The sequence below is a fragment of the Ochotona princeps genome, chromosome 25, assembly GCF_030435755.1.
Source record: "Ochotona princeps isolate mOchPri1 chromosome 25, mOchPri1.hap1, whole genome shotgun sequence".
Lineage (NCBI taxonomy): Eukaryota > Metazoa > Chordata > Mammalia > Lagomorpha > Ochotonidae > Ochotona > Ochotona princeps.
Window position 1 is genome coordinate 7,495,660 of NC_080856.1, and position 12,974 is coordinate 7,508,633.

The 12,974-nt window shown below is 37.7% G+C and overlaps 1 protein-coding gene across 1 annotated transcript in view; it reads right to left on the minus strand.

Moving 5' to 3' along the window:
• Window positions 1–7,485: 7,485 nt before the first annotated feature.
• PTPRZ1 (protein tyrosine phosphatase receptor type Z1) overlaps window positions 7,486–12,974 on the minus strand; it is a 120,389-nt gene continuing 114,900 nt past the window's right edge. The window contains exons 27-30 of the mRNA XM_058654948.1: window positions 12,557–12,703; window positions 10,541–10,683; window positions 9,626–9,761; window positions 7,486–8,220 (exon numbers count right to left, since the gene is read on the minus strand). Coding sequence (XP_058510931.1) covers window positions 8,080–8,220; window positions 9,626–9,761; window positions 10,541–10,683; window positions 12,557–12,703 — 567 coding nt within the window. The 3' untranslated portion in view covers window positions 7,486–8,079. The remainder of the gene's footprint in view (window positions 8,221–9,625; window positions 9,762–10,540; window positions 10,684–12,556; window positions 12,704–12,974) is intronic.

Sequence of the window (12,974 nt, forward strand, 5' to 3'; positions counted from 1 at the left end):
TGCAGCACCTTAAATGGAATTGGGGCGCTGTCAATATAATTGACTTGTTTGAGTTTTAGGATACTGTATGATAAAAGACATGTAACTGAAGAGCTGATCAATATTGGTAGTGGTTATAGAAAAAGAATTGCTAGTAGGCTTGAAGAAAGCTGTGTGTCTAATCAAACACTCTCTTAGCTCTCAGTATCAAATTTACCTATAGAAACCCCAATATTCAAGGTGGTGTTAGTAGGGTATGGGAAGGGTCACATGTGTTATAGTTACAGGTGTTGGGCCCTGTAAAGGGGCAGCAAATTTTTTTTAATTGTAAAACTTGTTTTACTTGAAATTCAGAGCTATAAATAGGAGAGAGTTTCCATCTGCTGGATCAGCCCCCCCGCCCCGAAGAGTTGCAATGGCCAGAGCTAGGCTATTGTGAAGCACGGAGCCAGAGGCTTGCTCCGGATTTTCATGTGTGTGTAGGGACGCAAGGCCTTGACCCACCTTCCCCTTCTCTTCTAGGCCATCAGCGGAACAGCCAGCACTTGAACTGGAGCCTATAGGATGCTGGTGCCACAGGCAGATTACTGTGCTATGCCACTGTGCTGAACCTGGTAGCTTTTTTTTTCTAGAAGTACTAGACAACGAACATTTTAGGTTGTTCAGAGCATATACATCATAAATGCTCATTTCCACATTTATAGTGTAGAATTATATACATATATAATTATATATATAAAAGATTAATTAGACTTTGTAAGAGCATGCCTGTCATCTAGCAGATGTAAAAATTACTGGTAGTTTTCCTCCTTCAAAGTAACACTTTTTCTTGAAGTTTATGAAATTTCAACTTTGAGGGGTTTTTTTTTTGTATTTGGAATGCCTATGGAAGGGTGCATTATATATCCATTCTGCTCAAATAGTCTGTCATGCATCCATAAAGAATTTTAAAGAATTTTAAAGACAAGATCACAGCAAAAACTGTGATTGTACAGAAAAGAAAAATGAATTTCAGTTAGATTGCCTGCCTAAGAAGATAAGACAATACCAAAATTAAATAATCGCTTGAAGACTCTCTGAAAACTTGATACTGCTTGAAAGCAGCCTGATTTGTAAAGCATCTTGCAGAGTCATCTATGTGTTAGGACCATCTCTAGCCCACGAGACACTTCTGGGAACTTTAGAGTAGTACTGCTTTAAGACACTGTCAAATCCTGGTTCCAGGACATGCTTTTGGCTCATTGGTTATATGAAGCTACATCCGGTGTTAACATGCATGCCTGGTTCATGTCCTGTGTGCATCTCCAACTCCTTTTACTCAGCTTCTTGCTTGTGTAAACCCTGGGTGGGCATTGTGGTGCAGAAGGCAAAAGTGCTGCTGGAAATGCCCACATCCAGTACAGGGACTGCCTGAGGGAGCCCTGGCTCCCCTGCTTCCACTCTGCTTCCCTGCTACTGAGATTGGGAAGCAGTGCATTACAGTTTGAATACTTGAGACCCTGTCAGTCATGTGGCAGGACTGGATGAAGTTCATTTTTCTTGGCTTTGGCTTGGCTTAGTCCTGGCTGTTGTCATCTTTTGGGGAGTAAAGCAGTGGCTGGAAGATCTTTATGTCATGCATATGGACTTCCATGCAGAGTATATAACAGTACATAAAGTTTATAAAAGTATACATAAAAGTATATGAAGCATATAAAAGCAGGTGCATGGATTCCTGTCATCCATATAGGAGATCCAGATTAAATTCTTAGCTGCTGAATCCTTTTCTGTCTGGTCAACCCTGGCTACTTGTGAGAATTTAAGGCATGAATCATCGGATGAAAGCTCCCTCTCTGTCTCTCAGTCTTCCAAATAAAATATCAATGAATGCACTTTTAAAAAGCTAGTTCCCCAATAAAGGCTTTATTAGAAAAAAATACGTTACTTCTTTTTGATGGACATTGTCATATTAAGTATTTAAATAATCAATATCAATGATCTAGTTAATAATCCCTGAATATAATGCACAATTTTTACATTCATGTAAAGTAGCTAATCCTACCTTACTATTTTTATAGAGTATTAACTATTTTCACAAGAGTTTATGTTTATTGATTATTTGCAGTGTAACTATATTTGCTAGACTTGAATTTTATTGGAATGCATCCAATGAGAGAAGATGGTCTTTCTGGAGCAAACTTGTTAGTCACTCACTTTTTTTTCAGTAAGACAGATTTGTAGAGAAAGGCCTTTCATCCACTGCTTCACTCCTTAAATGGCCAGGCTGGAACTGAGCTGATATGAAGCCAGGAGCTTCTTTAAGGTTTCCCACATGGATGCAGGGTCCCAAGGCCATGACCCATCCTCTGTTGCTTTCCAAGGTCACAAGCAGGGAGCTGGATCGGAAGTGGATCAGCAGGGACACAAACCAGTGCCCACATGGGATCCCAGCACTTGAAAGGAGAGGATTACCCAGTTGAGCCACTGAGCCAGCTCAGTCAGTCACATGTTGTGCAGTAACTTCTTTTTGCCAATTTTGTTTTCATTTCAATGCTAATTCTTAATTTTCATTAGCTAACAAGAAAAATAAAAAGTGTTAATAATCATATCTGGTTATATTAAGAAGTTACATTTTGATGGTATAGCAAAGTAGGTTTCTAGTGTTCTTTGGTCTTAGGTGGATTGGCAATGTGTACATAACAAATACATTGATGCATAACAATTTCATAAACCCTGGAAGTTCCACTCCAAGCCTGAGAGCCTTAGGAAGTTGTATTGATAGTTCTCCCATCTTTCTTTGATTGAAGATGACTCTGGGGTATTGCCTGGCACAGCTCACAAGGCACTTGGCTCTGATTATTTGAGTTCATTTTCTCTGAGCCTGATTGACAGTGAAGCTGGCACAAGGTAAAACAACCCCTCACAAAAACTTGCTAACCCAAGTACAGAAAATCTGTGCTTGCTTCACAAGCTGGTGATAAAAGATGATTTGTTCTCATCTCCTTCAGAAGAATACTTAAAAGGAAGCAGAGATGAGAGTTGGTAAACAGAAGAAACCAGAATTGGTCTGTAAAACACAGAGGAAATCAGGAAGGCAAATGGCACACCTGCAACACGCAAAGGCTCACATGCTTTTTTTTTAAGATTTATTTTTATTGGAAAGACAGATATACAGAGAGAAGGAGATACAAAGACAAAGATGTTGCATCCCCTGGTTCATTCCCCATGCGGCTGCAACGACTGGAGCTAAGCTGATCTGAAGCAAGGAACTTCCTCTGGGTCTCTTATGTGGGTGCAGGGTCCCATCCTTGATAGCTCTCCCCAGCCACAACCTGGATAGGAAATGGAGCAGCCAGGACATGAACTGGTGCCCATATGGGACACTGGTGCATGCAAGGCGAGGAATTTAGCCACTGGGCTACCCCTCACATTCTTAAAACTGTTCTGGCAATCTTACTAAACTTTATTTGGCACAGTGGTTTTACTTTCTGGACCATCCTTCTGCCATTTCCCCCTTATTATCACAGAAGTGTAGTTATTCAGTAACACCAGTTCATCTTCCTGCTATGTAAGTATTTCTTTGATAGCACTGTAGGTAAGAGGCAAAGTGAAACATTTAGTATCATATTGCCAAAGTAATTCGTTTCATTGTGAGCTCTTCTTATTTGGGAAAGGAGACATGTACTGCAACATGTCTTAATTTACCAGTTTCTTTCCTTTCACATTGAAGCCGTGTGTCTTTGTTGGTTACGTTTGTTACTAGCAAATGTAGGTAGCAAATAAATGGGACTTGTTTTCTTTAATCCATTCCTCCAATTTGTATCTTTTTATTGAAGAGTTTAGGCCCTTTGTGTTCAGGGTTATTGCTGAAAGGTAATGACTTATTCCTGCCATTTTTCCATATACGATCTCATTGTTTGCTTTGGATTTCCTTTACGCCTTCACTAAGAATTTTTTTACCTTCATGTCCTTTCATTATGGTGATTGCTATTTTCTGTTTCTCTGTGTAGCATATCCTTAAGCTTCTTTTGTAGGGTTGGGTGGGTGATGGCGAATTCTTTCCATTTTGGCATTTTTGGGGAGGTCTTTGTTTAGCTTTCATATAAAAGCGAGAGCTGTGCTGGATGTAATTTTATCTAATTGTTGACCTCTGACTCCCTGTATCTGAACAGTTCTACCTTTCTCTAGGTTTTGGATGTTCTGTTATTCTCTCTTTCAATATTCTTTTTACTTTTTGGCTTTCTCAAGTCTCTCTTGAACCCCAATAACTAGGATATTTGCACTTTTAATGTTGTCTCTCTGAATTCTTTTTTTCAACTCTATATTTTTCAAACACTTGAGCACTTGAGCTTACTATTTCATATTTGATATATTCTGTTATTGAATCCTTAAATTGTGTTTCTAATTTCTTTTATTGTGTTTTTCAACTCAAGGATGTATATTTGACTTTTAAAAGAATACTTGCCATTTGTTAAGTTTCTCTGTTAAAATTTCTTGGTATTTCTCTAAATATCACCATCTTCCCTTAAGACATTTCTTTTAAATTCTACCTCTTAGACTTCCTATTTTTCAGATGCTGCCTATTCTGTTTCTTACACTTTATTTTATCCAGTAGATGAAGTCAATGTTTCCTTGAAATTTCTTGACACTTGTTAATGCACAAATTATTGCAAAAATAACAATTAGATCTTCCCCCCCAGTCTTTGTCATCTTTCTTTGTTTGTGCCTGCTTTCTAGAAATTCCAGTCTGTTTTTTCTCTGGGTCTGCACAAACTTCTGCTATTTCAGCACTTGATAACATTTTACATTGAAGCCTGCTGTTAGTATGTTGTCACTCTTAGCACCATTGACTTTTTCCTATTCCAAGTTCATTCCAAATCCACAGTTGGTATGCTGCTTAGAATGACCTGTTAGACGCTCCACCTGTGAGTACTGTCCAGGGAGCAAAGGACTTTGGACTTTATCTGGTACTGGATCTTACTGGGCTGTCACTAACATTAAACTCTAAGGCAAACGTTTAGTGCTCAGTTTTCCATCCTACCCCCACTTGCTTAGCTCTCCACTGGATATTGAAAGCTGGTGATGGCAATTGTTTGGTCACTTAGCTAGAAAGAATCCAAATGCTTGGTCTGCACTTGCTGGCCTGAAAGTCAAGGTTGTAGGTCCTGTGCCATTGATTTTGCAGTGCTAATCCTACTACTGCTTTTGTTTGTAAGGCTAGACTTAATTCTCCATCCTTCTGTCAGAGGTGAGGCATGGAATTGCACTGCTTGAATATTTAGACCTATTGATCCCTATGTGCCAGTGAATCAGATTTAAGGCAACACACCTAAAACTGAAGTGAGATAACAGGGGCTTGAGGGATGTAGTGAATGGCATGTCCAAATTACAGAGGGAAGGATGCAAGGTCAGCATATTTGGAAAGTTTTTCTGAAGTTAATGCCTCTTGTGGCCAGCTTAGTATACAATCATGACTGATTAGCAGTTCTTGATATTTATATCACGAGAAATTTCAGTTTCAAAGCCTCAATTTTATTACCCTCATTTACAGACCTTGTTTTTTCTTTTAAACTTCTTTACTTCAAAATAAAAAAAAGGTTTAGTGTCTAAAATTTAATGTCAAATATGTCTAGATACTTGAAACTGGTGTAATGTGTTTCATTTACATGCCACTGCTCTAGCATATCAATATCAGCCTAATGAGGAAGAGACCTCTAGCTCACCAGAATATCTGGTATCTAGCAAATGAATGAATGATAATCTATCAACCTTTATAGAGATAAAACACATCCTGTAGTTTGGCAAACACTTTCCCTATTAAACTGAATTGAAACAGTGCATAGTATTCCTAGTGTACTATTTGTAAACACAATCCAGAATCACATTCTAAAATTTGTATGCTTACATATAAATGCTATTTTTTATTTTATAAATTGGAGAAATAGCCTAAATAATTTCTGCTAATAAATTGAAACTTTCAGCTAATAAATATGAAAATTCAATATAATTTTTATTGTGTAATTTGAGCAGAAATGTGTGCAATTAAATGCTTGCAATAATTTTTTGAAATAAGATTTTGGTGCTTCTTCAAAAATGTTTATCTGTTTATTTACTTATTCGAAAGGTAGAGTTACAGAGTGGCAGAGGCAGAGTCAGAGATGGATGGAGAGGGAGAGAGATCTTCCATCTGCTTGTTTACTCTTCAAATACCTGAAACAGTTGAAGAATGGCCAGGCTGGAGTCAACAGACAAGAACTCCATCTGGGTGTCTCAGGTGTGTGACAGGGATGCTAGTCTTGAGCTGTCATTGGCTGCCACACAGGTTATATGTAGTAGCAGACTGGGTCTGCAGCTGAGCAATACTCTACCCAAACACTCCAGGATGGGATGCAGGCATCCCAAGCAGTGGTTTAATCACCATGGCCTGCCCCTGCAGCTATTTTATGTTGACATCACGAAAAAGCTCAGGAAACATCATATTAGAATGGTCGTGGATTTTATAGGTCCTCTGAGTATGTCTAAATAGATTTCTGATGCTCACAATTAATTTGCTTTGAGAGATTGCAAAACTACTCTGTGATTTTAAATTAGAGATGCAAAAGAGATGGGAAAATGATGATTAATGCAATATTATGATTGCTTATTTTTCTTCTGCTTCAAAAGTGGAGTAAAAGAAAAAGATGGAGACCTCTCTAAACATGCAGCAGATGGGTCTAATATTTTTATTGATGCCATGTAATATAAAAGGGAATGGCTTAAAAACAACAACAACAAAATACATTTCCTCCAGTTCCGGAAACTGAGAAATCCAAGATCAAGTTGGTATATAGTAAAGGCATGCCTCCTAGCAGAGAGCTGTCTTCTCATTATAACCTTATAGAGAGAGGGATCTCTCTCAGGCCTCTTGTATAAAGGCACAGATGGCATTCACTAGAGCTCTGTCTCTGTGACCTACTCACCAACTGTTCTACTTCCTGAGAGTTTTGTACCTGGATTTCAACATATGAATTCTGGTGGAAACAAACTTTCCAATCATAACACTTCTCTTAAGCCAAAACAAATCCGTTTGCTTTAAATAACTTAATAGCACTTAACTTTGTGCTATGTCAACACATGCTCTTATGTTGTTCTCAAAAAGGTAAAATTCTGTGACAAACCAATGTACGTCAATGCAGATTGGGAACTACAGGCCTACTTCCCTCGTTGTATCCGCTTGACTTGCTTTGTTTTCATCTTCCCAATGGGACCTTCAATCACAATTATCTACCACATGTGCCTCCACACAATACTCCATAAAAAAAACACACAAATTGATGGCAATATTTATATTTATTCAATCCCTTGGATAAAAATCATTTAAAGAATGCTTGGTAAGGTGTTATTCTCATAAAAACATCACAAAACATATGTAATTCTATTTCTCACAAAAATTAGAATTACATGCTGAAATGGAGTTAATCAAGTCACTTACATAACATAACACAGTTTGAAAAGACCTGTTGAGTGAGACTGGATCATGACCTACATAGTTAAGCTCATAGTTACACAGAACTAGGAAACTAACTCGGTAGTAAAATATAAAAATCTACAATTATAAATATAAATTTGGTCCATGGAGACATTAGTGCAGTATTTACAGTAAGTATCAGATGATTTCTGCTTTAGGTGAATACTGCAGTTGTCAAGTGTTGAATATCACAGGGAACAGAATGTTTATTTACAGTACACTATATTAAAAGTTCTATTTCTAGCAAATCTGATGAGTTCTACAATTACAGCTAAAAAGTTGACACTAAAAACACATTTTTTTGTAGTTGGGAATTTCTAATATCTATAAATTGAAATTTCTGTTAAAATCAATATGGAAAAAATACCGTAATTGCAGTCTTAGAAATACTGTAAAATTCAATCACTTTAGTTCAGACATAATAAGTGGATTACAAGAAGTCTTTCAAAAAGGCACACATTGTTAATGATGTAAATTTGGCAGGCTTCTGTGTCACAAAAGTTACTGTCAGGTGATGAGATGTAAACAGATAACACAACTGGACTGAGTTTCCTGTCTGACTGTGGAAAGGGGAAACATTTCTCAGATGTAGGATCCTCTCTTCCTCTTCTGGATTACACTAAAGATTCCAAGCTCTCAGCTACGTTGCCATCGGGCAGTGCTGTGCCATTGCTGTCCAAAGAGGTGGAGGGGTTCTCTTCCTGCCTTGTGCTTACCAGGCTGAGGACCACTTTGTAGAGAAACTGATACTGCTCCTACAGAACAGAGAATGGCAGGTTACAAATAGCCAGCTCAATGAAAACACGCATCCATTTCATTAAGCAACATTTTTAGATACACTTTGTCCCCATCCTTGGAAGAGTACTTGTTAAGGGCCTTATATTTTCAACAGTGGAAGTGAATCTACATTAACAACTCTTTTAATTCTAACATTGGTTCAGTTAGCACACATCTGTTAACCTGGAAAACAGGTCAATATTCATTTGCAGTGCCAACTGCTCTGTTCTTTATCACTGGCTTCTTAGCCTGAGACATTGATGTGATTAGGTTGTATTAACTTGTGACTAAACTCCTTGATAACTGTAAACAACTCAACAATAGGTAATTTCCCTAGTTATGAAATCTGCTGATTCTGTGGGATCATTGAAAGGTCTCGGACATGAGCACACTGTCAACTCAAGGACCCAGGCAGAATCCAGTTGTTCTTGCAAGATCTGCTGTTGGCCATGTGTCCTTCACATTCTGTGAACCTGACTAATCCTATGCTCTGCTTGAAATGTGCTCTAGTTGATCTCAGGGTAGAGACGTCAAGATGCAAGCACTTCTCCTTTTATAGATGTCAGGCAGAGAAACCATGTCAGTGACTACTGTCAGGGCAGAAAACATTAGGATGACAGGTTAATCAGTACATCATTTATTATATTCTCAAAACTTGGAACTGGGGAAAGCAAACTTAGTGCAACTCAAGTGGTCCAAAGGAAGTATTTAGTAGAAGCTCATCTAAATAGCATCACCTGGCACTGACGTATCCTAAAGCTTTAAGGATTCTTTACAAGGATCTTATAATCAAACATATCAAGAAGCTGTGGATGAGCCCATGACTTCTACATCTGCCATAGTTTCTCACTTTCCTATTGCCTGTCAGCCTGTTTCTACAATGCAAACATCCTAATTATTTTTCATGTTAAGAAAGTAGTGTCTCTCCAGATATGCTATGTACGTTCCTTGATTGTACATGCCTCTCTTTGTAAAAGTACTTTGGAATCAGCTGTTTGTTCACTTCAGAAGCTACTTAGTTCAAGGTCTGTCTTCTGACTGTTGTGTGAGGTTAGCAAGAGCTTGTCTCAGAAAGTAACTATTTGTTTTGCTACAGAAGTCAATTTGTTAGAGGTTCTAGGAAGAATATTTTTTCAGAATTAAAATAAGTCTCATACGTTATTTTTAATACTTTTTCCATCAGTCCCTGGATGATGGGGTTTAAATGCTTATTGTTTGTCGTTTGAATTTTATGAATTAAGCATTCTTTTTTAGTTCAGCTTGAAAATTACATGGTAATGTATCAGTTAATGTGATCTTTCTGGACATATGGAAAGATGTCTGTAGCTGTTTTCAAAGAGTACCCCAAGAGTGAAAAGCTTGACTCACTGATTTATTACTTACAACGTCGGCAAAGACTCCTGGCCTCATCAAATTGATCATCTTGGCTACCTGGTAAACATCCACGGAACTCTCTTTTTCTAGTTGATGCATGAGTGTTGTCAGGGCACAGAAAGTTCCTGCTGTCACACCTCCATGCCTTGCAGGAAGACGAAAAGACAAAAGATTCCATTTAGATGGATGAAACACTAGCATGAAATTTACAGAGCACACACTCTTCACAACATTGCAATCAAATTGCAGAAAATTTGAATTAATTACTTCTTTACTTTTGTGTGTATAGAATCATGGTTTAACTTTAAACATTACGAAGTGTTTGCAATATTGCTGAGATACTTTTTGGAAACTGAATATTTTATTGCACATTTGCTTTTATATTATGGAAAAAGTTAGCAATAAACAAAATATAATTTCATTGAGATCATGATGTAGTCATGTAAATATCATATGTAATAAGTATATCATATGTAACACGTATTTGACATATAATTCCAACATACACATTTTAAATTTTTCATAGAAGAACTCTGGAAAGAACTATTGGATAAAAATTCTAATTTCTGGCAACTAGACACATGAGAAGTTCTGTCCCAGGAAGTGGAGGTGTAAATAATCTCTCGCTGGTTAGTATCTGTAAAAGTTCCAATGCTCAAACCAGCTTATCATGCAAAATATCCTTGGCATAAAATGAAAAAGCAGATTCTTGCTATCATACATGCGTTTCCTGTGTCCAACTGGAGCTTTAAGTGAAGTGGGAAAAGACAATTTCTTTATTAAGTTTGTCAATAAGCAAATAATTAACCCTGGCTGAGTCACACAGTTGGCTGGTGGCATTAAGCCGGCCTGAGGACAATGGAAATAAAAATATACATACAGAGAATGCTCAGGTGTGAAAAAATGTTAACATGTGGAACTTACTCATCGTGAACAATCATGGGTCCATCCCTGTTGGCACCTTCTTCTTTGATAATGCTTATAAGTTCAAATGTTTTACTGATTGGACTATCTGGATTTGGCCATTTGGGACACTGAAAATGCCTCACTTCAAGTACATAATCATCCTATATGAAGAAAAAAACACAAAACTTTTAAAAGTAATATTGGTCAGTGACTGTTTATCACAAGTGGAATAATTAGGGAAAGTTAGTTGATGATAGTAGGTGCAGCACATCCTTAACCATGAGGGAAGCTACACTTACAATACCACATTCACCATGCATGGGGGTATGCAATAGGACAACAAAACTTGATTTCTTCTCTAGTTCTAAAAGCAAGCCTTTTTTAAAATGGGTGAATTATACCAGTACTAGCAAACCACAAAAGTGTGTTCCGAAGACCTGTGGCTATACTACTAAATGCCAAATTGTGCAAGTCAATGTTTGATACTAAAATCTGTTTTGAAGACCACACAGATCTCAAATACTGGCTATATTCGGCTATACTAAGGGAAGAATGAGCCTGCAGATGCACCGGGGAAAATGCTGGCAAGGCGGGTGAGGAGCCAGGTATAAGTTCCACTTCCTTCTGCTTCTTGTTTATATGATAAATCAGATGATACAACTTGAGTAAACCTCTTAAACCTTCGAGTTCCACTCCTCCTGGAATGTACTCAGAAAAATACTGAATTTAAAAATAAGTTTCGAGGGAGAGCATGTGGCACAGTGGTTAAGGTATTGCTCAGATGGCCAAATTTTGTATTGGCATGCCTGAGTTCAAATCTAGGCCCTGCATTTGATTCTAGGTTCCTGCTAATATGTACCCTAAAGGCAGCAGTGATGCCTCAACTACTTGGGTCTTTGTCATCCATGTCCAGTTCCCAGCTTTTGCTTGGCATAGCACCGGCTACTGTGGGCACTATATTTGAGTATACAGTATTTCTCCCTACTTTAATTTAGAACAATACAAGATGGACCTGACATTGTGGTGCAGCAGGTAAAGCTGACCACAACAACACTGGCATCCCCTATGGGATCATGCCTGCTGCACTTTTTATTATGTTCCCTTCTGGTTGCTTGGGAAAGTACTGGAAGATGGCCCAAATGTTTGGGGCCCCGCCACCTACATGGAAGATCCAGAAAAAGCTCTTGACGCCTGGCTGGCTTCAGCCTGGCTCAGCCCCAGCTGTCGCAGTCATCTGGGAATGAACCAAGAGATCTCTCCTGGACTCCTTCTCCTTCTACTTTCTTTCACCCTCCTCCTCCTTCTTCTTTCTAATGAAAATATAAAGTAGTGTCTTGCCCTGAAGTTGTCATGCAAGATCATCAACATGGTTTGGGGTATTTAAGATGTAGCAGAGAGATCATTGTTATATAGTTTTCAGGTAAGTCTAAAATCAAGCAGGGGTTCAAAGTTGTTTGAATTTGTTTCTTAGGTTGAGACCCTACTAAGCCCCCAGATAAACCTAATTCTTCTTATTTGAAAATTTTTATCAGTTAAAAAAATAAGAATCAGAATGAGTAATTTTTAAAAAACATTCTATTATATTTACTTTCAACCCCAGATCTGCCATTAACTGATCGAGTAAAAGATCAATCAGGAAAAAGAAAAGATTAAAAAAAAAAAGAAATCTTTGGTTTTCTGTGCGTGTAGAAATCAAGAATAGTACTGTACAGTGATGATGAACTGTTTAATGACTGTATATGATTTTGAAAACAAAGGAGACAAGTAAGGTAATGTTGATTATTTGACTAAGATCTTGCAATCTGCTAAACGCCAGAATCCTTTTTATTTTGTGAAAGAACCTGAACTCACTGGTTTTTCATCCCATATTAAAGGACACCAATGCTGACTTAAGTAGAGCAATTAACAGAGCATGCATGGTAACTTTGCCATAAATATCATGTTGGAATTGGAAGCTTGAAACTTCGTGGGTTACAGCATCATGTTACACATATATTTAGGATGAAAATTTTGTCATTTGACACTTGCCCATACCTGTGTAGCTTCTAAGATAAAGTCTTGAATGATGAGTTTTTCCTCATTAGACAGGCATTTGTGTTCTTCAGCCATTAGAGAGACTTTAAAGCTCTCACAATTTATAGGTTCATCTTTATTTGGCCAGTAAACAAATTCATCTTCTGCCTGGAGGTTTAAAATCAGAGTCAAAAAATAATTAATGAAGCAGATTGTGCATTAAAGTTCATTGATTGGTAAAGAAACTTCAACTCAAAATTTTCTTTGTCTCAAAATTTTCTCTTTAAAATATTCTGGGTATCTTAAGCCAGGCTTATGTACAAAATACAATAATATATTTAAGAACTCAAACTGCTGCTTCAGACTCCTGTATTCTTGGCTTGTCACTAGCAAAGGGAAGCTTGTTGTTTCCAGAACCGACAGAACACAAGCATAAACG